At 44.4% G+C, this 26,263-nt stretch overlaps 1 protein-coding gene across 1 annotated transcript; it reads right to left on the reverse strand.

Annotated features, from left to right (window-relative positions):
* Window positions 1-19,658: 19,658 nt before the first annotated feature.
* On the reverse strand, window positions 19,659-25,925 carry CD93 (CD93 molecule). The gene is made up of 2 exons (XM_017660018.3): window positions 23,623-25,925; window positions 19,659-23,349 (listed from the first exon to the last, which is right to left on the reverse strand). Exons 1-2 carry the CDS (start codon window positions 25,536-25,538, stop codon window positions 23,325-23,327), a joined length of 1,941 nt encoding a protein of 646 aa, XP_017515507.3. The 5' UTR covers window positions 25,539-25,925; the 3' UTR covers window positions 19,659-23,324.
* Between the last annotated feature and the right edge of the window lie 338 nt (window positions 25,926-26,263).

Below are 26,263 nucleotides of genomic sequence, written 5' to 3' on the forward strand. Positions count from 1 at the left end.
AATGCACATGCACAGCTTATAATAAGTAAATTCAGAACTTGAAAAATGCCACAGAGACACATTATAACTCCATTTCCTCATCATGTATGCTCTTCCCACTGTTTTCCTGTGGTCTTGAGCTTGGACATCATTTTCATACTTTATCTTGCAATCTGAAAGTTGTATTTCACTGGGAATTAAGCAGTTTCTGAACCTGAAGAAAATAATGGTTGAAAGAAAAAACATTTGGCTTCTGTCTCCCAGAAAGTGTTTGCTACCATTTCCATTTATTCCCCAGCATCTTCTCAATGAGTTGACAATGTCATTCATGAGACAGTGTCTTGGGCCCAAGGGCAAACATGCAGACACCCTGCCCCAAACATTTGTGCGTCACTGCCCCAGTGCAGAGAGGCAGCTGGGGCTGCCAGCAGGATGGCCCTGCTGTGAGGCAGGCTGAGGAGGAGGAGGGAACCAGCCAACCCAAGTGGTACCCTGCAGCTCTGCCCCCAACACGTGGTCCCCAGGCCAGCATCCTTATCTTCCAGCCTGTGAGAGGGCAGCATCTCTGACCCCACCCCACACCTTCTGAATCAGGCTCTGCCTTTGACGAGATCCCTGTGGGGTGGGTACACACACCCCCTAGTGTTGCTGTGCCTGAGAAAGAGCCAGCAGGACAGCCAGATGGACTGATTGAGAGCTTTGTAGAGAGGAGCTGGCTCCTTCTCCAGCCCTCCACAACAGTTTCTCGAGTTGCGTGGAAAGGACCTCCCGAGCATCAGCATTATGGCTTCTGTCTGCAAATGCCATCCTTCACCTGGGACTTGTCAGAAAGGCAGATGCCTGTGCCCAGCCCAGGCCTGAATCAGAAACTCCAGGGGCTGGGCCCATCCATGTGGGTTCAAGCCAGCCCTCCCAGGGATTCTAATGCACGCGCATGAGAACCCCTGGCTCATGGTTGTGACACATGAATGGAGGGGCCTCCAAAGCTCTGATCACATGCTCACCACCCTCATCTCTGCTCCTGAACCTGCCTCTCTGGATCCTGGATCAGCCAGTGCTCCCCTGGGCCTTGCAACCACCATTCCTGCCTGTAGTGCACAGCCATCCCAAACCATATTCTGATGAGGGAGTGGAAATAGCCTTTGAAGCCAAACAAAGTGGAGTTCGCAGAATTTTGTCACAAAAACAGAAGGTACAGCATATCATGGCCATGAGGCTGGGATAAGAGCAGGAAGACCAAAGGGATCCGAGATGCTAAAAGCACTAGGAATTCACAGCCCCAGTCAACCTGCATACTTCCTGTTAGGGGTGTTAAATAAATCCCTGCTTAGTTCCTCCAGTACAACTGGGCTTGCGCTGCATGCAGTCGGTCACCTGCCCAGCTGGTTCAAACTTGAATAAACTAAGGTATGGCTTCCTGGATTGCCATTTATCTGATCAAATTTCTTTAAACTTCAAGGCCTGACCCCTATTTTTAGTCAAATGTCGTCATTCAGTAGTATGTTCTGTATGTTCATTAGGTTATGTCCCTCAAACCAGAGGTCAGCAACCAATATTTTAGTCATTTCAGGCCACTGGTCTCTGCAATTATAGATGAAAGCAGTCCTAGGCAATACATAAATATGAAAGTGCTGTGTCTCAATAAAACTTTATTGGTGGACTTTGCATTTTTTTTATCATGTTCACATGTCATGAAATATTTTTCTTCTTTTGATTTTTCCTAACTTTTAAAAACCATAAAAACTGTATTTAGCTCTTTGGCCATACAGTAACAGGCATCAGGCCTGACTAGGCCTGCAGTTCATGTTTGGTCAACCCCTGTCTTAAACATATCAGAAGAGAAAAATCCCAGATGACACAGACCTTGCTTTAAAAATTCTCTCTAATTCAAAGAAGATATGGAGAAAGACAGAAAAAAAAACCCAACAACTTAAATAAGAAGCATTTTATTCAAATATAAGGAACAATGGTGGGGGGACCTCCATCTCTAATTTGTGCCTATTATGGATACATTTCTCATTGTTGTGCAATTCACAAGAGATGAGGACGGACAGGCTTTGAACTGTAGAGAGAGGGAGAAATGCTATTCTTTCAGTTACAGACCAAAAGCTCCCACTGGCCTCCCAGTGAACCTGGGTGCAGGGTGAACCTGGATTCCAGAGTTGGCCTTGCTGGGATGATAGCCCTCCAGCACTTGGAATCCTGCAGAGTGGCTTCCTGCAGGCTGTAAGCCTGCAGACCCTTCCATGCTCTGACCTCGCCACAGCCCAGTGTGGGGCAAACCTTCTCACGTCTGGAGAGGGCCAGAGCTCAGTTCTGCTGCAGCTTCTCTGCCATCAGCCAGTTCAGACCAGGTTGGCACCCAAGAGCCGAGGTCCATGTCCTGCAGACACTATGTCAGTAAAGACCCTATTTTTCATACACTTTCCCTATTGCTCTTCAGTGAGCACTACTGTGTTGCAGAATAAAGTCCTGCTCTTTGAAAACTTGGAAATATCCATCACTTGTAGTGAGTAGCTGAGTATTTTTCTGTGAGGCAGTCTATTAGTTTCCTATTTACTGTTGCCAGTCACCACAGATGAGCCCTTTAAAGCAACACAGGGTTGTTATCTTACAGTTCTGGAGGTTAAAGGTCCAGAATCAAGGTGTTGGCAGGGCCGTGTTCCTCCTGGAGAATCTTTCCTTGCCCTTTCCAGCTGTTGGAGGTTACCTGCGTCTCTTGTCCCAGGGCCCCTCCTGCATCCCCACAGACAACAGTGCGGCATCGGCCTGTTCCTCCTGCTCTCTAGCCAGTGGCTGGGCTGTTATATCTCTTTCTCTGCCCCTTCTGAATGCCTTGTCCATCTTTTGAGGGCCCTGCAATGACACTGGGCCCACCAGACCAAGGCCCTAAGTCCCAAACCAAGGCAAAACCCCCATTTGCCAAATGACATAATTGCCCTGACATTTCTGGTGCCAGACATGAGCAAATATAGTCAACAGAGTATTTGGACTGAGTTTTATGACATCTTAAATGTCTTTAAATGACATGAATTAAAAACACCATTCATTTCCTTCTGAATGGAACTTACTGTTTCTGCTTAAAAGTTCCATTTCAAAAAAAGTTCTATTTCTGAATTTCATTCAATTGCTTGAATTTCACACCTAAATCTAAAGGACTATTTCCTGGTGCAGATGATGTGGATGATGTAATAAATCCTCATCAAAGAGGCTTTCTCGGCCATTTGTCAGTCTGGTACCTCAGTCACCACAACAAAGCCGCTGAAATCCACGTCCACTCAGCTCTCTGTCATTTAATTAAATTCACCTGGACTTTCCAGCAAGGCTGTAAGAACTCTGAGTCTCTGGAGTTGATTGTCAAGGCTGCCAAACCCCAGTTTAAAATGATCAGTTTACTTATAATATAAGTTTCTTTTTTTTTAAATGATAGCAGGAGAATTTGATGTAGGAGAAAGGTAAGGAGAAACAAAAGGTTGTGTGAACTGTTCCCTTTACAGATTTGGTTGGTCCTGTGCCTCCTGAAAAAGCTGGAGCTAAATCCAAGATCTAGAGCTCAGATTATCTGGTCTCAAGCACATGAGCAAGGTCGGCCAGACCCCCACTGTGTACCCCCCTGCTCCCCGCCCTCCCTGCAGTGACCTAGGCATATTCTCTATTGGCCACTTTCAGTTCTCTCCCCAATCAATTAGTTTTACTGGTAAGAGAACTACTTCTTCTAGTCAAACAACCTTTGAAAGATGGAAACGTCATCTTCCAGAAAACACATATCTTAGACCCAGGAAAACCTGAAATAGCAAATGTAAAAGGCCATATTGGTTTATCCTTCAGTTTCAGAGTGGTGCAGAGTGGCAGTACAGTGTCAAACTTAAGCAATGTTTATGGTGAAAAGAAATGATCAGAGCAGGGAGCCACCACAAAGGACAACAAGCCTTCATCTATGGAGATATTTTATTTTCTTTAACTATCTGATGGACAGAAAAGAAATGTCTGTTTTCAGGAATGTCACTCAGAAAGGTGCTTCATAATAAAAGTGTCAGAATCAACTTTATTTTAATCAACAGTGTTATTAAAAGAACACATTTTCTAGATTTTGTCACCCACATTTTGCATCCCTTTAAAAGGAAGTGCAATTCAGAACACAACGCCTATGGGGTGCAAGGATTCATGTGTTATTCATGTCTGCCAGAAGTCTCGTATCAACACCGTGGGCACCACAGGTTGAATTGCTGATAAAATGGGGTGTGCACATGGGTCCCGTAGGCAGTAGTGACCCTGTGGTATGGTCTTCTTCAAATTCCTCTTACTTTGCAAGATTTACAATGGCATTTCTTTCTCCAGGAGTACTAATACCTAGGCTAGCCAGAAGTACACTGCCATGGCATTTCGTCCCAAGGCAAAGAACAAAGTTTCCTTTGTGGACAATGACAGTCCACATGCTGGATAACTGTACATGTTTGGGAAAGTTCTCTGTTTTCAGCAAGGAAACCCACTTTTCTTGGATGAGTTATAAGGCATGTCTGTAGATGTCTGTGATGGAAAGCCCTAGAATCTCCACCACGTTTCCTAGGGTCAACAATTAAATTTGTTTTGCTAATATGTATTGGACATTTGCTATAGAGCCTTTTTCATTCATTAATTCCACTTTGTGACCAGGTGTCATATAAAGAACACTGCATGGTTCATCTCATTGAATCTACACAACAAAGTTTCAAAATTACCTTTATTATCCCCATTTTACAGATTATGAAACCATTTTGGGGGAAGTTAAACAACCTTGTTGAAGTCTTGGGGCAGCAAGTTGATGTCATTCTGACATCCAGCATGTGACCACACATCCATCTCTGAGGTGGCCTAAGCAAAAGGAAATAAATCCGGTGAAATGGGTGCCCTTTCCAGGCTTATGGACAAGGTGGGCTTGCCCCTGAAATGGCCAAGGCTCTGTTCAGACTAAGTCTTACAGAAGGTGCCTTCAAAGTAGAAGCAGTCTAGGTGTTCAGCAGCAGCTATGTGAACAGTGTGGTTGCAGCTGTGAAGAGGAATTGTAGCTGTGAAGAGGAGTGAACACACAACAGCAGGGATAAGTCTCAGAAACATCTCTTAGCAAAAGCAGCCTTGCACAAAAAAGTAGATTCTGTCTGATTCCATTTATATGCAGTTTTGAAACAGTTTAAACTAATCCACAATGGGGAAAAAATATCAGAACAGCTGTTGCTTCTTGTGAGGGCCTACGATGGGGGTGGGGGTCAAAACTGATTGGGAAGGAGGATGTGGGAAGAAGTTTCTGGGGTGATGGTCACATTCCTTACCTTGATGGGGGCTTGAGTTACACAAGTGTTTGCATTTATCAAAACTCATGGAATGCTCCCCTTAAAATGTGTGCATTGAATTGTATGTACATTTTGCCTCAAAAGAAATACACAACCATAAACAAAGATTGGACTTTAGTTAGTGGCATGTGCTGAAATGTTTAGGAGACAGTATAATGATGTCTGCAACTTTCTTTGAAATACACCCCAAAATAAGGTGTATGAATGGGTGGAGAGATGGCACCCATGTGATGATGCAGTCACAGTGACACTGTAGACGTAGAATCTAGTGGTGTAGAGATGCTGACTGTATGCTTGATAATTTTCATAACAAAGTATTGGAAAACTGACATTCCTAGAGGAGTACATCTCACTCCAGCAGCATTTCCCTGACTCAGGGAGCCTCATCTGGCTCTGTGAAAGATGATCAGTGCTCTTGACCTGTAGCAAGCATTTGCCTTAGGCAGTGTGAGGGTATCCATGTAACAAATACAAGAGAAATCATGGAGGGTCTCTGTACCACCCAGGGACCTCATCCTTGTTAAAGTCAAGGGATAGTGAAAGGGCAGTCATGGAAGGGCCCTGTGTGGGGCCCTGGCCTGTCTGCCCAGTGCGTGGCACCCACTGCCATTCCCTTACGTGCCCACTGAGGAGTTCTATCTGCTCTGAGTTTCCCTTTAATTGGCTCCAGAGCTAAACTGTATATTCACTCTTTCTTGAGCATCCTGAATATTGCCCCTAGACCTTCCCCTCTCACCTCTAACCTCTCTCCTCTCCCCTTTACAAGCACTCCACTCCTCTCCTGCCTGGTCTGATCCCCCAGGGGAACTCTGTCCCACCCTGGGAACCTCTTGCGGCTGGTTCTTCTCCCTGAGACATGCTTCCATCTTAGGCTTTGCATAGCCTTCTCCTTCTCACCTCTTCTCAGATCATGTCCAAACCACCCACCCCTTCACCCTCTTCATTCCACCATCCTGTCCCTTTCCTTCATCTCATCCATCTCATGTATTTGTTTTTTACTTATTTGTTCTTTGTAATCATATAAGTATACACACACATACATATACATGAATATGCACATATGCATGATACACACATGTAGTAATCATATATGTATTTCATTTATTTACCTCCCCTCTGTGTGCTGCATAGGGTGGTCATCATGTCTATTTTATTCACTTACACTTTCATGTATAGCACAATGACCAGCATATTTTGGGCTCACAATAAATATTACTTGTCTGGATGGATGAATAACTGCTTCTGTTCATATTAGCCTGTCCTGGCCCTTATGTATTGAAATACTTGAACTTTAAAGCCTAGCTCAAGTTCAAGCATTAAAAAAAAATTAATTGTATTATTTCTATTGTTTCTCTTATTGTATCTGCTTTGTCTTCTCAACTGATTTACATGCTCTTTGAAGGCTACAACCATGTCTTATTGCAGTATTTTATATACAGTAGGAGATCTTAAATATCAAATGAGTGATTAATTTCTTCCTAGGAGAAGATGCTGAGTGGTTCTGCCAGCTATACTGTCAGAATGTCTATAAATTGCTTACTTTGCATCCCTCAGTGCTCCAGAGTCTTCCAAGACCCCCAGCCCCAGCAGTGATGAGAAGGGGTGCTAGGGCTCGGTACTAATGGGGACTGGCAGTCTCATGGGGACCGAAGCGGCAAGAGAGGAGGGTGCTGGTGATGCCAAAGCTGAGCGATGGGATGTGTCAGGAAGAGGAGGGCATGGGAGGCCCATTCAGCCTGAGACAGAGGCTGCAAAGGCAGGAGTGGGCCTTTAGCTTACTGAGTGCTCATCAGCTGTTGTGGATACATGATTCCATTCCATTAAATAGCTGCATGTATTCAAAGATCCATCAATAGGTATGTTTCAATCTGTAAGACTTGGTTTGCAGTCATTGTCTTGTGACACACACATGCATGCATGCATGCAACCCCTTCTCTCCCCTCCCCAGTCTCTTTTCATACAGCCTTCTACTTCTCTATCTTAAAATAGCTCTGAACAGATTTTACTGAGTAAAACAAAACTCTTAGAACGTCAGACTTTCTGTGGCTTCCTTTTTTTATAATTTGGGGTGAAGAAAGTTCATTTCTTTGAGTGATACAATTTACTCTATATCTAGTAAAATAAACAGAAAGAATTGTCTCTCCTTATGTGAATTTGCATCAACATTTAAAGAGTGGCATGTTCTGAATAAAAGCAATATTCTGAGGAGTCAGATGGGCTTTAGTTTAGATCTTGGTTCTGATGTTTGCTGTATGACATTGGACAGGTTGCTTAAATATCTTTATGCTTCAATTTATCCAGCTGTGAAATAAACATAATACATAGTACCCAACACGTAATGAAGCAAGACATTCAGCACTATGCCACCACATAGGATGAACTCAAGCCATCATTATTATTCTTAGCTCTCCTTCCATGCTAGCTAAGATCCCTGAGTCTTGGATTCTCTTCTGAAAATGAAGACAAAATCTATAATTTAGAGTTAGATGACAAAATCTGGATCCCAGGGTTACTCTGAAACTCTGGGGCTGGTTCATGGACACCCAGGATGGGCAGTAAAACCAGGCAGGTGTGTGGGACAAATGCAAAGTATTTGTTACAGAGAAAATGGCTCCTGCTGTTTATGCTGCTTTCCAGGCCTTGTTGATCATGGAATTGTTATAAGATCCATGGCCTTCAGATCTTAAAGTTTTTGAGAACAGATGATCATCTTCAAGAACCTCTACACTAAGATCATATGAAACTAGTGGGCTAATGTTCAATTTTAATCTCAAATTACTGTCAAAACTCATTCATTTAGATGAGATATATATGAGCATGTGTTTTGCTGGGAGAAAAAAAGTGAGTCTGAAAATCTGAAAACTCTGAAATAGAGAGTGCTTCAAATGGCAATGTGAGAGACACTATTGGTTAGCTGACTCTCCTCCCCAATCTACAATCCCTGCCTCTATTCTCCCTCCCAGTGTTTGGTCTAGAATGGTCATGTGGCCCAGTTCTAGCCAATTGGACATAAAATCATGACTTGGTGAGCTACCTGGAGGATCCTTTGAAGGACAAGCTTAAGATTTGGTTTTGGTAAAAGTATTAATAATAATAATTCTGGGAAAAATATGAAAAACAACTATTTGAAGGCACTTAGGAATAACCAAAATTAGTAAGAAATTGGAGGGATTTAACTCTTTAAAGGAGGAAATCATTTTAGATGAGATGCATACTTGTTCATATTTTCCCTGAGCATAGTCTCAGGTCACAGGGTGTGGGTGATTAAACCTCTGGCAGACACTCCCAGTATTATTGGCTAGCAGTGTCAGAAGGTAGAGTTCAGAGTTTGCACAGTTGAAAATTAAAGTGGAAATTTAGAAGACATAGGGAAGAGCCCCAGAATCATCTAAATATAAGCTCCACTTAAGTCTTTGAATGACTTCTGAAACACATGCATGAAGAGGACTTCAAGAAACTTAGTGGAAATTAACAGGCAGATGAATTAGCTCAGCCACTGACCACTGCATGAGAGACCAAGTTTAGAGTTTGAGTTACACCAAATTAGAAAGGCTTAGTAAACACCTTGAGCTTGACACTGAAATCTCCCAAAAAGCCATACCTAAGAAGTAAAGATTATGTCTCAAAACTAAGGAATTCACAATAGGACTAAAGAAAATAAAAACAAGATACATGCACAGTGGACTCCACAGAAGAACAGAGGAGTATAATACAAACTACAGCCTCCATGGTGTGCCAAAGGCACTATATAATTTAAAATACCAGGTGTAGGTGGAAACAGGAAAAACTAACTCATAATATTTTTTTAAATTCAATAGAAACAGGTGTTGAAATAAGCTAACTGTTATAATTAACAGATAAGGACTTTAAAGAACTATTTTAAACATATTCAAGGGCTTAAAGGAAAAGATAGTCATAATGAGTAAAATAAATCTCAGCAAAGAAATTGAAACTAAGAAATCCAAATGAAAATTGCAGAACTGAAAAGTACAATAAATGAAATGAAAATTTTATTTTATGGACTAAAAAGTATATGGGAAATAAGGAGAAAAGTAGGTCAGTGAACTGATGAATATATAGTTCAGGAGAAATTAATCAGTCTGAAGATCAGAAAAATAAACAGGTTTAGAAAGAGTGAATAAGGCTTCAATAACATGGAATTAGAGTCTTAGATGAAGAGAAGAGGGAGGCATAGTGAAACAGTAAATTTTCTGATGAAGTATTTCCAAAATTTCCAAAAGTTTTTTAGAAACATAAACTTACAAATCCAAGAATTTAAGTGAATCCCAAGCAGATAAGTACAGAGAAAACCATAACTAGTTTTCACAGTCAAACTGATGAAAAACAAAAGTAAGCAGAATATCTTGAAAATAGCTAGGGAAAAACACCTGATCTCACATCAGAACCAGTGAAGGCAACTAAACAATAGAGCAATATTTAAATAAAGTACTGAAACAAAACTACTGCCAACAGAGTATTATATCCAGCTAAAATATTCTTCAAGAATGAAGAAGAAATACATTTTCAGATAAAAGAAAACCAAGATAATTCAGTGCTGGCAGACGTGTACTGTAATAATGCTTAGGAAGCACTTGGGTGAGAGGAAATGATACCAGGTAGAAATCTGGATCTCCAAAAAGGAACAAAGTACACCAGAAATTGTATGTGAATAAGTATTAAGTATGTGAATAAATATGAAAGGTGATATTTACTCAATTGCCTCTCAAAAATAACTGACTCTTTAAAGCAAAAACTATGACACTGCAATGTGGGATTTATAGTCTATAGATATAAAATATATGACCAAAAAATCAGTACAAAAGATAGAGTAATGTAATTAAAGTCTTGCAAGTTCCTTATACTTTACATGAAGCTAACAAGACTGTGACTAGATATAATTTCCAGAGCAGCCACTAAATAATAATATAAGGGGATATCAGTAAACAGTCAATGAGGAGTCAGATTGAAATGACATCCAGACAATGGAATATCATTCAGTGCTACGAATAATAAGGAGCTTTCAAGCCATGAAAAGACATGGAGGAAACTTAAATGCATATTGTTAAGCCAATCTGGAATCTAAGCCAATCTCTGATTCTTGCTATATGACATTCTAAAAAAGGCAAAACTATGGAGACAGTAAAAGATCAGTGGTTACCAGGGATAAGTGGGAGGGAGGAAGAGAGAAGTGAGCAGGTGGAATATAAGGGGTTTTTATGGTCAATGAAACTGTTCTGTACAATACTGTAATGCTGGATACATATCATTTTGCACTTTTTCAAAACCCATAGAATGTACAACAAAAAAAGTGAGTCTTAATGCAAACTATGGACTTTAATTAATAATAATGTATCAATTTTGGCCTATCAATTATACCAAATTAACCACTCCAATGCAAGATGTTAACAAGCAAAATTGTGGGGCAAGGGTTGAGCGAGTTATATGGGACCTTTCTGTACTTCAGCTCAATTCTTCTGTAAGCCAAAAATGGCTCCAAAAATAAAGTTAATAATTTTTTAAAGTACTGATTAACCCAAAATAAAGCAGGAATAGAGAATCAGAAGAAAACAAATAAAAACAGATAGGAAAGGCAGAAAACAAGTCATAAAATGATGCCCTAAACCCAATAAACTCTGATTCCATCTATATGAATTCCTAGAACAGACAAAACTAATTCATAGTAATGGAAAGCAGGATGGGGTTTGTCTCTGAGGTGGGGTGGACTGGGATGGTACTGCTGGGTTAAGGAATGTTTTGTGCCTTGATTGAGTGATCATTATGGGGTGAATTCACTTATCAGACCTCATCAGCTTGTGTAGTTGGGGTTGGTGCCTTCCTCTGCATCTAAATATTATTTCGATCTTTAAAAAAAGAAAACAAAAAGAAGTCCTTGATGAGCCCTGTCGTGAGCATGAGGGTGAAAGCCACATGCTGGGATGGAGACCAAAACCCTGGAAGACGGGCAGTAGCCATAGCGGCCGGGCCATGTGGGGGGACGAGAGTCATGTTGGCTAGGCCTTATTATGTGTGGCCAAGTTCACTGCTAAATATTACAAGTTTCTCAAACATACAAGGAGAACTAGAATTAGATACCTGAAGCAGTACTGAACAAAGAATCATTTATAGTTCAGATCTATTCTACACAAATAGTGCAAATGTGGAGAAAAGTGACCCAAAGGATGATTTTTTAGTAGGCTACATAGTGCAGCTAAAAATTTATTTATTTATATATTTTGGTTTGCTTTCTTGTTTTAACAAACAATGCATGAGTTGTTTCCAGACCATATTATTCCAAACTGTGAAATAACATGGCCCATATGAATCATCTTTTCCTGTGCTCAAAAAGCATAAATGCCTCATGCTGAAAAACATTCAGCATATAACTAAAGTTAACAAACAGCATTTAATTAAAGCCACAAACCGTTAAGCATCGAATCCAGTCTTTCTGAGCATCAAAGAAGTTTTTCTGGGTATGTGGTTTCTCCTGTGCAGTGGAAAAGCCTCTTGTGAAAGGCCATGGCTTTACTGCTGACACTGGTTTCACTTCAAACTTGGCATCTGTGGTGCACAAGAGCTTTTCCAAGGTTGTTTGTTTTCACTTATGAATTTTAGTAACACAAAAGGTTGTTTCCAAAGAAAAAGCTGCTTCCCTAAAAGCACAGGCCTACAGCCAAAGGGTAGGGCTTGACTGAGACCACCTCTAAGAAGGAAATGTAGTTAGAGGATTGGGAGAAAGGAGGATAAAAGAAAAAAATCCAATACTGAAGTTCAAAAGTTAATACTCAGCATGGGGGAAAGGAAAGCAGACATGGGTCAGACAGGGGGACCTTTTCTGCATGATGTACTTGGATGTTTTGATGAAAGTCAAAAAATTATTCCTGTGGCTCCCTTGAGGGAGGGTGGGAGAGGACTGGCCTCAGGAGGGTGTCTCCCCAGCCCCTGAAGCTGAGTTGGAAGCCACAGACAAGCCTCCAGCACTGTAGACCATTCAGGTAGTACAAGACTGATTCCAGCCTAAACGATCATTCGTGCTTTATTACCTTTAAAATAATGAAGTGCAAAGAAACCATGTGTCCCTGTTCTACAAAAAAATACAGACCACTACTTAGAAACTTCTATTTATAACATTAGGAGTTTAAAATCAACAGCCTGGTAGAATAAAAGTCAATACATATAAAAAAGTTCCAATTTTACATATTTTATTTGATGACTTTTGACAAATGGAAACACCATGTAACAACCCCTCAATAAAGACACAGGATATTTCCATCCATGAAGGTTCCTCAGGGCCTTCTGATCAGTCCTCATTCCCACCCTCATATAACCACAGATCTTTCTATCACTGTAGGTCAGGGTTACCTATTCTAGAATGTCACAGAAATGGAATCATACAGGAATCTTATGTGACTGGTTTACTTTGCAAAACACAGTGCTTTTGGAAATGACCCATGTCATTGTGTACATCAGAAGTCTTCCTTTTTCCTGATGAGGAACTATATGGATAAACCTTTCTCCATTTATTCATTTTTATCCATTTACCTGTTGATGAATATCTAGGTGGTTTCCAGGCTGAGGTTTTATACATAAGCTTCCTGTGAATATCCATGGCCAAGACTTTATATGAATCATGGTTTCATTTCCCTGGAGTAAATATCTGAGAGCAGAATTTCTGGATCATATGTGTATGTTCAAGTTTCTAAGAAATTAACCAACTGTTTTCGAAGAGGTTGCAGCGTTTGCATTCCCATCAGCTTATATGAGAGTCTAGCTGAAGGCAAAGCATGACCATGGGCTGTTCCCTGCAGGCTTCACTCCTTTCTCCCCCTCCACTTCACACAAACACATTATTTTGACCAAGACAGAATGATAGGCACTGTGGGGGTCCATGAGGATGTAGTCCTGGTATCTGCCCTCAGGGCATGGTGAGCCTCAGGTTATACAACCTCTTGAGCTCTGTCTGTGTGTGTGTGTGTGTGTTTGTGTGTAGGGAGTACACAAGCACATGTATATTCATTTGAACATAAGATGTTCTTCTCTGCAGCATTATTTATAATAGCCAAGATATGGAAGCCACCTAATATCCATTGATAGATGAATGGATAAAGGAGATGTGGTACATATACACAATGGAAAATTGCTTGGCCATAAAAAAGAATGAAATCTTGCCATTTGCAACAATATGCATGGACCTAGAGGGTATCGTGCTAAGTGAAATAAGCCAGGCAGAGAAAGACAAATACCATATGATTTCCCGTATATGTGGAATATTTCAAAAACAAAAGCAGAAACAGACTCATAAATACAGAGAATCACCCTCTGGTGGTTGACACAGGGATAGGGGGTTTGGAGGACAGGTGAAATACGTGAAGGGGATCAACATGTACAAACTTCCAGTTATAAAATAAATATAAAAGTCACAGGGATATTGGTAAATGCTTATTGATAAATAAACATGGGGAATGCAGTCAATAATGCTGTAATAGCTTTATACAGTGATAGGTGATAACTACATTTATGCTGAGTATTTCATAATGTCTACACATGTTGAATCACTGTTTACACCTTTAACTAATATAATATTATGTCAACTGTACTTTAAAGAAAATACCCACAGTTGCTTAGCACCCCACCTTTCCTATCTTGAATAGGTTTAGAGGCCAGCTAGTCCCCTACTTCTGCTGGTTGACACTCTTTCCACTACAGCTCCACTTCATGCCCAACAGGAAGCAGTGAACCCTAGTGATTAAGAGTGAGGCTGCAGGCTCACACACCCTACTTCATCTCCTGTCAGCCCATGACCAGGCTTCCTAATTCGTCTGTGCCTCTGCTTCCTTGTCTACACAGTGGGAAGTAATGCCACCTGTTTCTCAATAAATAAATATTGCTTTCATATCTGGTAAGTAGTAAAAGTGCAATGAATTTCTATAACCAGTGGGTTTTTGGTTTAAGAATATTTGAGTCAACTGTGTGTAGAACACTGTGGGAGGCATAATAAAGGTACACTCCTTTCCCTCCAGCACCTGATAATCTCTCAGGAAGATGGGCACAGATAGCCACTGAACCATCATTGGAGAAATCAAGGGATGAGGGCCATTAGAGAAACCTGGAAAGTGAACTCCTTCCTCAAGTACCCAGCTTCCTCCCAAGAAAATGGACGTGACGTGTGGGGGAACCAAGAGGTGTGTCAGGTGGTGCCAGGGACAGGCGCACTGTTGGCACCCAGCCCACAGCCTTTGCACTTTTCACTGAGCTCAGGTCAAATTCCATCTGCCATGTCTGCGTCTCTGGGCCTGACAGCCTTCCCAGCCCCAGTGTGCAAGGCCCCTCTGCCCAGACATCTGATTGTCTGGGAGTGCCAGGAAGTACCCAGCACCCCTCCTGGAGCAAACCCCTCCCATTATTGCTGACAGTTGGTGTGTATGGTGTATAAACATCCTGCCTCCCTTGGCCATCAGGTGGAATGACTGGGGTGTTTTGCACCATTTCCCAGTTACCATGGTTATGTCCCTTCCCCATGGTCCTAGTACTTTCCCTGTACTGGAGCCCCTGCTTCAAGCCAGCTTCCAAGAGCTGAAGTGGAAAGAGCCCAGAGGCCAAACAGACATGATGGCAACAGTCCAGGGCAGTGGTAGTGTAGGCCTGAGTGTGGACAGCACCCTGAGCCCGAGACAGGATGAGGTGAGACAACTGGGAGGTGACAGGGTGGACTCTGGTAGCTAGGAGGGACAGAGAGGTCACCAACATCAAGATTTCAAATAGGACCACCCGGGAGGCATGTTTGCTCACCCTGCCTGCTATACTGCTTCAGTCCCTCCAGGCCAGCCATGCACTCAATGTATATTTACTGAGCACCACTGGATGCCAGGCCCTCATCGAGATGCCTCCGCATAGCAGAGACCAAAAGAAGAAAGCCACTGCTCTGGTGGAACTTACAAATATGCAAATATAGACAATAAATAATAAACCACAATTACATGAAGAATTATAGACTGTGTCAGAATGTGACCAGTGCTTTGTAAAAAGGCAGGTCAGAGCAAGGATCACTGGGAGGGGCTGGGAAAAGAGACAACTTCATAGCCTGTTGTGAAATGGTAGACAGAGAGAGCGTGTGGAGGAAAGACAGGACAAGTGGAAAACAGAACCCTCGAAAAATCATTTCCAGAATAAGAAAGTTAAGAGAATGGACAAGAGGGTATTCTCACAATAAGAGAAGAAAGTTACCCCAAACTGAATAAAGGAGAGGTTCTCCAAGTGGGGTCCCTAGAAATACCTGAGCTCAGGTCAAATTCCATCTGCCATGTCTGCGTCTCTGGGCCTGACAGACCAGAGCAGCAGCTCCACATAGAAACCTGTTAGAAGTGCATGTTCTTGGCTCCACCCCAGACCTGCTGACTCAGAAACACTGGGCTGAGGCCCTGCTTTCTACCCTTTAACTTCCAGGACAGGGGATTCCAGGGGATCCTGACAGACCCACACTGCAGTTCAAATACTGCTGGAAGAAAAAACCCCCTCCTGAGATGGAGCGTGATGGCCTAGTGCAGCAGGATGGAAAAAGAATCACATCTGTACCCCCTCAGAACACAAAAGGGATGGGAAAGAAGGTGAGCTTTCAGGGAACAGACAGGCTCACAGAACAACACTGTCCCTTGAAGTCAGCCTTCTTGTCGGAACAATGGCTGCAGGAAAGTGAGAGTGTGTACCTCCAGAGCCTGAGGGACGGTAGCCTACAGACGGTCCCCAACTTACAATGGCTCAACTTTATGATGGTGCAAAAGCAAAATGCATTCAGCAGAAACCCTACTGAGAAATTTGAATTTGGATCTTCTCCCAGGTATTTCTGTGGGGCACGGGGCTCTCTCCTGATGCTGAGTGGGGCAGTGAGCACAGCTCCCCGTCAGCCACACAGCCGTGAGGGTTACCCACTGATGCGCTGACACCTGTTCTGTACCCATGCAGTCATTCTGTATGATATTCAGTATACTACATGAGATAGTCAACACTTCCTTATCAAATAGGCTTTGCGTTAGACAGTTTTGCCCAACTGCAGGTTAACGTAAGTGTTCTGAGCACTTTAAGGTGGACTGGGCTGGGCTATGGTATTTGGTAGTTTAGTTGCATTAAATGCATTTTGACTTATGATATGTTCAACTTACAATGGGCTCATCAGGATGTGAACCCATTGTAAGGTGAGAAAGATCTATACATTGCCATCACTCAATTGGGAAAAGAGTCAATTCCAGTCGCACAAGGATGCAGAAAATCTACTCCTTAATGGTTCCCTGAGGAAAAGACACAAACCAAATGGACAATACACTTGGGGTTTAGCTCTACTGTCATGAAAACTGAATCCAAGAGCATTGAGAACCAGGTGAGTGCGAGAAGATCATGTCAAACTCATGGAATCTAACATGGTGTTGATAGCAAAAATGCATAAAACTCAAGAAATAAAATTCAGGGGCAATCAGAGGGGCTGATGGTGGTCAAGGCAGGGGTAGTTGGAGTAGAGAAAAGAAACAGCAGATTTCTGGGGTTGCTTTCTCTGTTTTTTGGGAAGATAGTATAGCTCTTAACTAGTAATAGATATTGATAGGAAGGTATAGATTTAAGTATGTGAGATAAAAAATTAAGGAGCATTTTAAGACTACAAGTAGTCCTTATAAAGGCCCAAATAATTTGTTAGAGGGAAAATATAGACAAAGACACCTCAATGAAGCCAATAGTTGATAAGATAGAGAGAATAGGAAAATCCAAAACATTACAAATAGAATACAAAAAATAAACCACTACACATTTACTAGGAATCTCAGGAAATGTGAATAGGTTAAATCTCCCATTAAAAGACAAAGAGTTTTGATTGGATAAAGGGAGAAAAAAACAAACCAACTGTGAATCCAGCTTTGTCATTTACAGGAGACAAAATATAAAGAGACACAGGAAAACTGGAAATGTGCTTTTAAATTTAAAAACTGAAAAAGTATTTATCAGATGCCGCAGATCAATCAGGTATATCGATTTTCATAGTTAGACAAACTAATTTTTAGATGTGAAAACATTGAAAACTTGTTTTTCCTATTGGTAAAGGTTCTGCCAGATATGTAACCACCTAACCACAGAGCTTTAAGTAGAAGACAAAACTGGTGAAAATACAAGGAGAAGGTGAAAAGCCATATCACGTGGGACGGCTACTAAATGGGAGGGAGGTGGCAGCTGGACAAGGAAGGGAAACATTTACAGTCCATGATGTAATCTTGCTGGAAAGGTAGGCCCTTGGGAATGGCGGTAAAGGGCACAACTACTTTCTTCCGACTCACAAATTCCATTATTGTCATGTGATATTTGAACATAGAAGGATCTCAGCAGGGCAGAAGTCATAGACCCAGCTTAAGACCTTGACAGGCATAAGATGTGAAGTGGAGGAGATAACCGTGCTTTGCTGGGAAGGTGACAGGGCATGATACAGAGGGAGTCGGGCCTCAGCCAAGGCCTCAAAGATAGAGCTCGGCTGCTCTGGGAGGGCGGTCCCGGGAGTTACAGGTGACAGTGCGGGAGTGGCCCTCAGTTACCTCAGACTACAGCTGGGATGGGAGAGTGGTGACCCCATGACTTCTGCCACACCTGGGTCTCGCGCTCCCATCCGTCCGTCCCTCCCCCTCCCTCCCCTTCTCTCCCTGTATCCCTCTCCCTCCCTCTCCCTCCTTCCTCCCCCTCCCTCCCTCTCCCTCCTTCCCCTTCCCTCTCTCTCTCCCTCCCTCTCCCTCCCTCTCCTTCCTCCCCTCCCCACTCCCAGGGTCGGGCACAAGCTCCCTCAGGGCATATCTGGTTGTGGCACCCCAAGGCAAGGGGCCATCTATGCTGAGCTTTCTGGCAGCTGGACCCCTCAGAAGGGCTGCCACCTCAGTCACCCTGGGCCTTCCAGTCTCTCTGCCTCATTCTTCACTTTCTCACCACTTGCCTCCCATCATCTCCTCTTATAAGGAAGACACCCCCGAATAAAGAAGATGTGAAGGGCAAGCCCATCAGTCTTTCTCTTTCTAAGCAGCAGTAATGTCAAAATATAATTAAGGGAGAGGCTAAACTGAAACTTTTTGGTTTTCAGTGTATTATCTCTGCCATCTCTGTCCCTTCTTACCCAATATATTTAAGAGTTGGTTGAAAATTTGGTATGTTCATTTGATTCATGTGAAAAGCCATGTACTTTATAATATACAGGTGAGTCTTGTATTTCAATTGACACATTGTTCATTACAAATGTACCTCACATTGTGCAATGGAAATACCGCTGTATAAAGTAAATTGTTTTGTAAATGAATCATATTTGAAAGATTTATCTAGGACTTAAGTTCCTTTGGTTAGTTAGCAAATAGCAAAAGTCATTGTTTTGTTAAAAGAGGAATCACTGCTAAAATTTGATATTTTTGTTTGTGGGCTTTTCCTAAATTAGGAAACACTGGCCTCAGATTTTTCAATGTAAAACAGAAGGATGTTAAAAATTGTGTGTATGTGTGTGTGTATAGTGTGTGTGTGTGTGTGTGTGTGTGTGTGTGTGTGTGTGTGTGTGTGTATGTGTGTGTGTATCTGTGTGTGTTGGGAGACAGCCCAGGTTGTTCATATTAAAATATAATTTCCAAATGTGGTTTGTTAGTGACCACACTGCTGAGGGGATCAGCTCTATTTAGCTCTAAGTAACGAATGTTTATCTGGATGGTCCTGCTCATTAGCATAACAGCAGGACACTTCATCCTGCCTAAACCCTCTTCTCACCAAGGATGCAATCTGAAAAGCAGATGGACATGGAATCGACCACCACCTGCTGCCACAACTTGCAGTCACAGTGAGATTTGTGCAGCCAAACAATGAATGATTGGGTCCCCTGTCTAATTAGTTAAATAAACTGAAAAGGCTTTGCTGACAAAGTGGTTATAAATGCTCCTATAGTAATTACGGAGTGGTGTTTTCCATCACACCAGTTGGACATGTTTACTCCTGCACCAGGTGTCACCACTATTCAGGGGATTAAGTGTGAAGACAGAGGCATGGAGGAGTGGACTCAGGATCAGAATGCAAAATCTGGAAGCATGGAGTCAGGCCTGGGTCTCAGCAGCCAGGACACTGGGCACAATGCAGCTCAGTCGCTCGGTACATCCTTGCTCCTGAGGGCAGGGCTCAGCCCCAGCCTAGTGCACTCGGGCTCCTGTCACATCCAGTAGGTAAAGATGCAGTAAGGGCTCTCGAGGGACCTACCTTTAGCAGCTCTGCAGAGAGGACAATGGATATATTTAAATACCAGGGGTGCAAGTTCTGCCATGTGTTTTGAGTTGTTATGAAATCCATTAAAACTAATGGACAGCAGCAAATGCTTCAGAATTTATTAGGATAGCAGTGTCATACAAAGCACAAGGGACAGCAGGCCTGCCACTTTCGGGGCTGACGCGCAGGGCAGCCCAGCTTCACAGAGTCCTGAGGGTGCTGCAGTGCTCAAGCTTGCGCTCCCCACAGCCTGGGAAACATTTGAGCCTAGGATGAAAGTAAACCTTGCATAGAAATGCCATGATTCCAGAAGTAGTGAAACAAATTTCAAATACACATATTTAAAAATTCTTACTCTCATTTAGTGTTCATGAAGTGACTTACAATTGCATCTCATTTCACAGAACAAAGCCTTGCCTAATACCTAATTCAAGCTGAGGCCACATATGCAGAAAGAACATCAGTCCAGGGAAACAGCGGAAAATACACTGAGAGGAAATGCTTGCCAACCTTGCAGTAAGAGGGACAATGCCAAGAGGGAATTCCAGAGTTTCTTCCTAAAACAGGTAGGCATTATCTTCAAGAACACATCAAGACACAATTCATTTTTCAAAAAGCACTTAAGTAAGTATTAGTTTTGGGAATCTGGAACACAATAGTCTTTAATTATTGGATTCATGGAGAATTTTGATTATCATCTCTTTTTTTTTTTTTTTGGTTGAAAATCTCCATAAACCACATGGATTTAAGCAGTGGCAGTGGTTTTGTAGCCAGATAGAGACAAATGTTTTCAAGGATCATATCTCAGATTTCCATGCTAAACCTATTGTTTAAAAAGATGGAAATATGTAGGGACATTACACCATTTTGCAGCTGCTAGAAAGTAATCCTTTCCTGTTTTCCTGATTCAGACAATGGAGACGCTAAGAATAAAAATAGGAAAAGGCTTTCCTATATTTGCTTTAAAAAATGGTGTTATTTTGAATTCAGAGCTTTTTTTGGTCAAATCTCATCTCTGCTTTCTTACTGCTCACAGAAATATTTATGAGAAAGTGGGCTGAATAAAAGTAGCTAGTGATCCAATCTATATTCTTCAAATGGATAAATTCAGGTTTATCCAAAATGGATAAAAATCCAGGTCGTAACACAATGTTCTCAAACAAGGGCTCATTATTAGAACATAATATTAGAACATAAAAAGAATAGCAACTGAATACATATGTGGGTTTAAGAGAAAAAATTCATTTCCAACTCAGTTCCTCCATATTATAAGCACATATGTGTTCAACTTCTTATCGTATTTTTTGCCTAATGGTGCAGAGGGTGTTGGGATGAGCCTTTGCAAAGGGTCACTTGCTATCACTGGATGGCATGGAAGCCAAGAGGTGACCCTGTGGGGCCGGACAGTGACTGAAGCCTTCATTCCTCCTGGCCGGCAACAGCCATCAGAACCCCTCATTTGCTTGCAGAGGGGTTGATTCTGTGGAAGGGATTTTGAGAAAAGATTTATCAGCCCATTTCTCCCCTTGTTTGTTTCATAGTAGGGATTATTGGTTGCCTGTGTCAGGGATAGGGCTGCGTATTCCTACCCACAGAAGGATCCGAACATGGAAACTGGGGCTGGGCTGTAGAAGAAATTGAACTCTGTGAGATGGAGGGACATGTCAATGACCTTGGCCAGTGCAAGGCCCCACAAGATCATGGAGGGCTTTGGGGAAGTCTCAATCCTGTTTCCTTCACCCCAATTGATAAGGGTAAGATTGCAAAGGCCTAGAGGTAAAGCCACTGAAGTTGCATCTGTTCCATGTCAGCTCAGACACTGGTCAGCAACTCATCTGACCAAGTCTTTAAAATCATCTAAATGGATGAACAGTTGGTTCCCACACCACAAACTGCCCAGCAAGGATCCTGTGGCCAGTGGAATTCAACATTAAATTGGTCTCCTTCAATGTTAAACTCCAGTATTGCAACTGAAAACTGAAGAGTATTACATGACCCTAAAAAACAGAATCCAAAATTCCCTGCTGAACCCCACAAAATCCCCATCTTTCCCTGCACCTCTCCTTCAGTGTTGCATTTTTTCTTAAGTCTGAACTCTAGCATTCACATTTCAAAATTGGCCAAAGGACATTTACTCAACTCTGAGAGCTGTGCATCTGGTGACTCTTGCCCCAGGGAGGCAGATGCATGTCTAAAGCAAACCCAGAAACAATGGGGAGGCTGAGAGGCTGAGTTTGGACTCTCTGGGAGGAAACATCCCGCGGGCTCTCCTGCACAGTGACAGCAGGAAACCCCAAGGCCAGAGGCCTCCCAGTGCTGCCGAAGGCTCGCAGCAGCCCTGACCACGGGTCACCCCTAAGCTGCTCTCCGTGACCAGGCACGAGTATGAGGGGGTCATACCACAACTGCAGCGCCAGGAGGGCAACCACTTAAAAATGAGGATATGTACTAAAATCACTTTGAGCAGTTTCTGTTGTTGGGAAAGATTTTGGTTGCTTTCTCTTTCTCTTCCTTCCTTCTGCCCTGCCTTTTTAAGGAAAAGAGAAATGGAGTGGAAGTTCTTTAAGCAGCACCAGGACACCATCCTGTCTGACTGGCCCTTGACTTGTTTGTAAGCTGCAGCGACAAATAGGGTGTCACATTAACTGTGAGCTGGGCTAAGATGCCTCATGAAACCTGCTTTCAAAACTCAGCCCATCATTTCTCTCACACCTTCTTGAGAAACAAGAATGAGGAACTTTCTGGTGCTGCAATGGAAGCATTCAAATCCAGAGCAGCGTGAGGAAAAGGCAGGCCACTGGGGAGGGGATCTTGGGCTTCACTGGCCCAGAGATGAATTGTGTTGCTTCCTGCAAGTCTTCCTCTCATAAATGGCCAAGCGTGTGTTAACCCAGTGCCTTTAATCCCTGCCCAGCAAGGGTCCTGCAGCCAGTAGAATTCAGTGTTTAATTTGTCTCCTTCAAGCCCCTGTGAAATAAACCCCCGGTCCCTCCTGGCCTGGTAGATGTCTTATTTTCAAAATCCCTTTCAACTCACTCCATACAACCGTTCCCACGTTTCTCAGATTTCACTTGAAAATAAATCCAAAACTATTTAGAAACTTAAGAACTAGGAAATGTGACTTCTACACTTTCTGGACCCTTGCTACCTGAGCAGTTAAGTGCACTTCTAAGTCATTCTGGAGGATTTCAGCATCCAGCTCAGCAGGACTGTGCAAGGAAAATAAGTGAATGCAAATGAAAAGAAGGATTTCCAGTCCTGGATATGTTCCCTTTTGACAAAAAAAAAAAAAAAAAAAGAGCTGCTTATATAAGAAACCAATTAATTGGCTAATTCTCTTTCCTAAGAGGAGCAAATCTTTAGGTCCTAATTAGCATTAGCAAATTGCCTTTTCTTCTTAGGTGATTCAAGTGAGTAGAGCAGTTCAAAACTATTAGCCCCTGATTTGTGATGCCCCTTGATCCAGAATCCCAGCAGAAAATGAAATTAGTCGCATTTAAATTGGAAAAGGGAGGTGAGTGAGAATTGTTAATATTCACAAAATTCCCACAGTGAGTAAAACCCCAACCCATGGCCTCCACTTCAGGAATACCACAAACACGTAGGAAATACCTGCCTGCTTCAAGTTGGCAGGCTTTTCAGTTTTACAACTGTTTGCTTAGATTCCAGTCCAGTCTTTCAGAAGGACGTGGGTCTGCCCGTCCCATGGGGCACATACAGCTCTGAGGATGGTGGTGGCCGACTGTCAGTGTCTCTGGGGCCATCTCCCCTTCAGCAGTCTGTCCCTGATGTCGGACTATGGAAAACAAAGACCACATCACAGCATTGGAAGCCTGCTGCACACATCTAGACCTTGGGAGAGACCCATGTGTCATGTGTGCCACACCACAGGCAGAGCATGGCCCTGAGTGAGCTCTCAGGGCTGACAACAGGGTGGGGATCACCGTCCACCTGGGCAGTGCCTGCTCCTTGCCCTCTGTCCACTTTGTGCTCAGCAGCAATCATTGCCCCGCCACCTCCCCTTGCCTGCTCACCCCCCACCCTCTGGGTGACCCCAGGCCTTCCTTACCTGTACTGATTCTCCATGACCCTGCTCTCCGCACGCTCTGGAGCCCAGCAGTAGCTGTCTGCTGCACTCTGGGGCTTTCTCTCCTTCTCCTCCCTCTTTGCTCTCTGCTTGCGGCAGGCCAGAAGCCCCAGTGCCAGAGTCAGCAGGAGCAGGATGGCCACCACGGTGCCCAGGATGTAGAACAAGAGCAGCTGCTGCCCATCAGTGCCGTCCTCATCTTGTTTGGCAAAAATATCCCCATCTGTAGACTCCCCATGGTCAGTGGTGGCCATGGGCTGATGGGTGCTGGGCTCCTTCCAGATGCCAGGAGGCCCACTGGGAGCCAGCATCTCAGGAGAGGCAGAGGGGACGGGTGTGCTGGGTGGGAGGGGAGGTCTCCTGGTGGTGGGCGCTCTCTCAGAGTTGCCCTCAGGGTCCCTAGTGGGACTAGGCTTGGTGACAGAAGGCACATGTTTCCCCTCTTTATCTCCCATGTCCTCCTCCTGGGGAGACCCAGCCTGCGGTTCCCAGGTCATGGGGCTTGTGGTGCAGGAGACCCCGTCAGGGCCCAGCTCCCAGCCGGGCAGGCAGCTGCAGTGGAAGGTCCCCTGCGTGTTGAGGCACAAGCCATCACAGGGGCTGCCTGCCAGGCTCACACACTCATCCACGTCCAGGCACTGGGTGCTATCCTCTCCAGCCAGGACATAGCCCTCCTCACAGGAGCAAAAGAAGGAGCCATGGGTATTGGTGCAGCCCTGGGCACAGGGCGAGCGGCTGGGGGCACACTCATCCATGTCCTCACAGGCCCCCTCCCCGGGGTCCCTGGGCTCGTAGCCCACCCAGCACTCACAGCGGAAGCCCCCAAGAGTGTTGACACACTCCTGGGCACAGGGGGCATCCTGGCACTCATCGACATCCACACAGTCCCTCTGGCTGGGATCCAGCTGGTAGCCTTGGGGGCAACGGCATGTGTAGGCTTTGCTGTGGGACTCGGAGACACATGTGGCTGCCCCTCTGCACGGGCTGGAGCTGCAAGGGTCCCGGGAGGCACAGGTCACCAGGTCGTCCAGCAGCCGGAACCCTGGACGACAGCCACAGCGGAAGGAACCATCTCCCCCTTCGAAGCAGTCCTGCTGGCAGCCCCCATTGTTGAAGCTACAGCCATACTTGGAGCTGACACAGAGGGGGCCTGAGCTGTCCCAGTCAAACTCATCGGGGCCCTTCTCCTTACACAAGAAGTAAAGCCACCCACTGTCGTCCTCTTCTCCACAGACCACGTTAGCCATGGAGGCGAAGGGCACGGCTTCCAGGGAGGAGCTGGTGGCCTCGAACGGGGTGGAGTAGTTCACCCGGCCGGGGCCCCCCAGGGCCAGGGGCCGGCACATGCCTTTGAAGATGAACTTGCACACGAAGCCCTCAATGTTGCTTCCAGGGGAGCCCGGACTCCCGCAGGGCCCCTCGGACCATTTTGAGAGGCGGCTGGCGTTGGGCGGTATGGACAGATCCAACAGCAGGGACACGCAGCGCTTGGACACACAAGAGCTCCTGACCTCCTTGTGCCAGTTGGCGTAAGGTGTGTCGTTCCCACCGCCCACCCAGCTGAAGCCCTTCAGTGGCAGACTTGGGTCTAAGCACTTGCTTTTCTCTCTCTGGAGCCCGATCCAGAACTTGCCCATCCGCGCTGCCAGGGGCACCTCCGGCTGCAGGAGCTGAACGAGGGCTCGCTGGACGTGCCTAGCCTCCTCTTCAGTCTTCACGGTGGCCAGGTTGCCCCCCTTCCTGCCGCAGTGGAGCTGGGCCTCAGCCGCGCTCAGCTTGCCCCAGTGGGCTGTGTAGCAGGCAGTCCCCACGCACACCACAGCCTCCCCCGCAGCGCCGGCCCCTGCCTGGGGCTGGCCCAGCAGGAGCAGAAGCAGGAGGCCAGCAGACGTGGCCATTGTGGTCTGTGTGTGACCCTCGGCAAGAGGCTGGCAGGCCGGCAGTGACTGTGGAGACCACAGCTGAGCCAGAGGGGAGCGGGGGGCTCGGACACAGACGCCCCAGCAAGGAGAAGAGCACAAAGACTGAGGGCTTTCCGCGTCGCGCTGACCCAAGGTGCATCCTGTGCTGTTGTACTTCTTACTTCTCACCGGATACTGGAGCTTCCTGCGGTGAATAGCTTTCTGACTCCTACTGCCTTCATCACGGTTCTGTTGGTCGTAAAAGGGGCCAGGCAGCTCTGCTGGGTCCCGGATGAGTGCTGGGAAACCGCGGCAGTGTGAGGGAAGCCCATCACAGCGCGGAGACACCCTCTGCTTTATTTCGGCTCCATCCTCCTTCCCATCAGCATGAGGAAACTAAATGTCAGTAGAGACATTTGAGGGCTAGGAACTTGAAAAGGCTCACTTAGTAACCCATAACAAAATTCCACTTTGGTTTGCAAACAACCAGAAGAGAAAAAAAGTTTCTCAGACTTGAGACATGAGACCATGGACGGTTATAGTTTTCAGCCTTTTTTAGAAGCAAACTGGATTTTTCTTTTGCCTATCTCATGTTCCTTCCAGCTTGGGAGTCTTTTCTCTTGTATTCTCCCCACCGTGAACTTTAAATAGATAGGCAGTTTTTAAATAGGAACTGGGCCGTGGGAATGTCTGAGTGTCTAACACAATGCCAAGCTCTTAAG

The sequence above is a fragment of the Manis javanica genome, chromosome 5, assembly GCF_040802235.1.
Source record: "Manis javanica isolate MJ-LG chromosome 5, MJ_LKY, whole genome shotgun sequence".
Classification (NCBI taxonomy): Eukaryota; Metazoa; Chordata; class Mammalia; order Pholidota; family Manidae; genus Manis; species Manis javanica.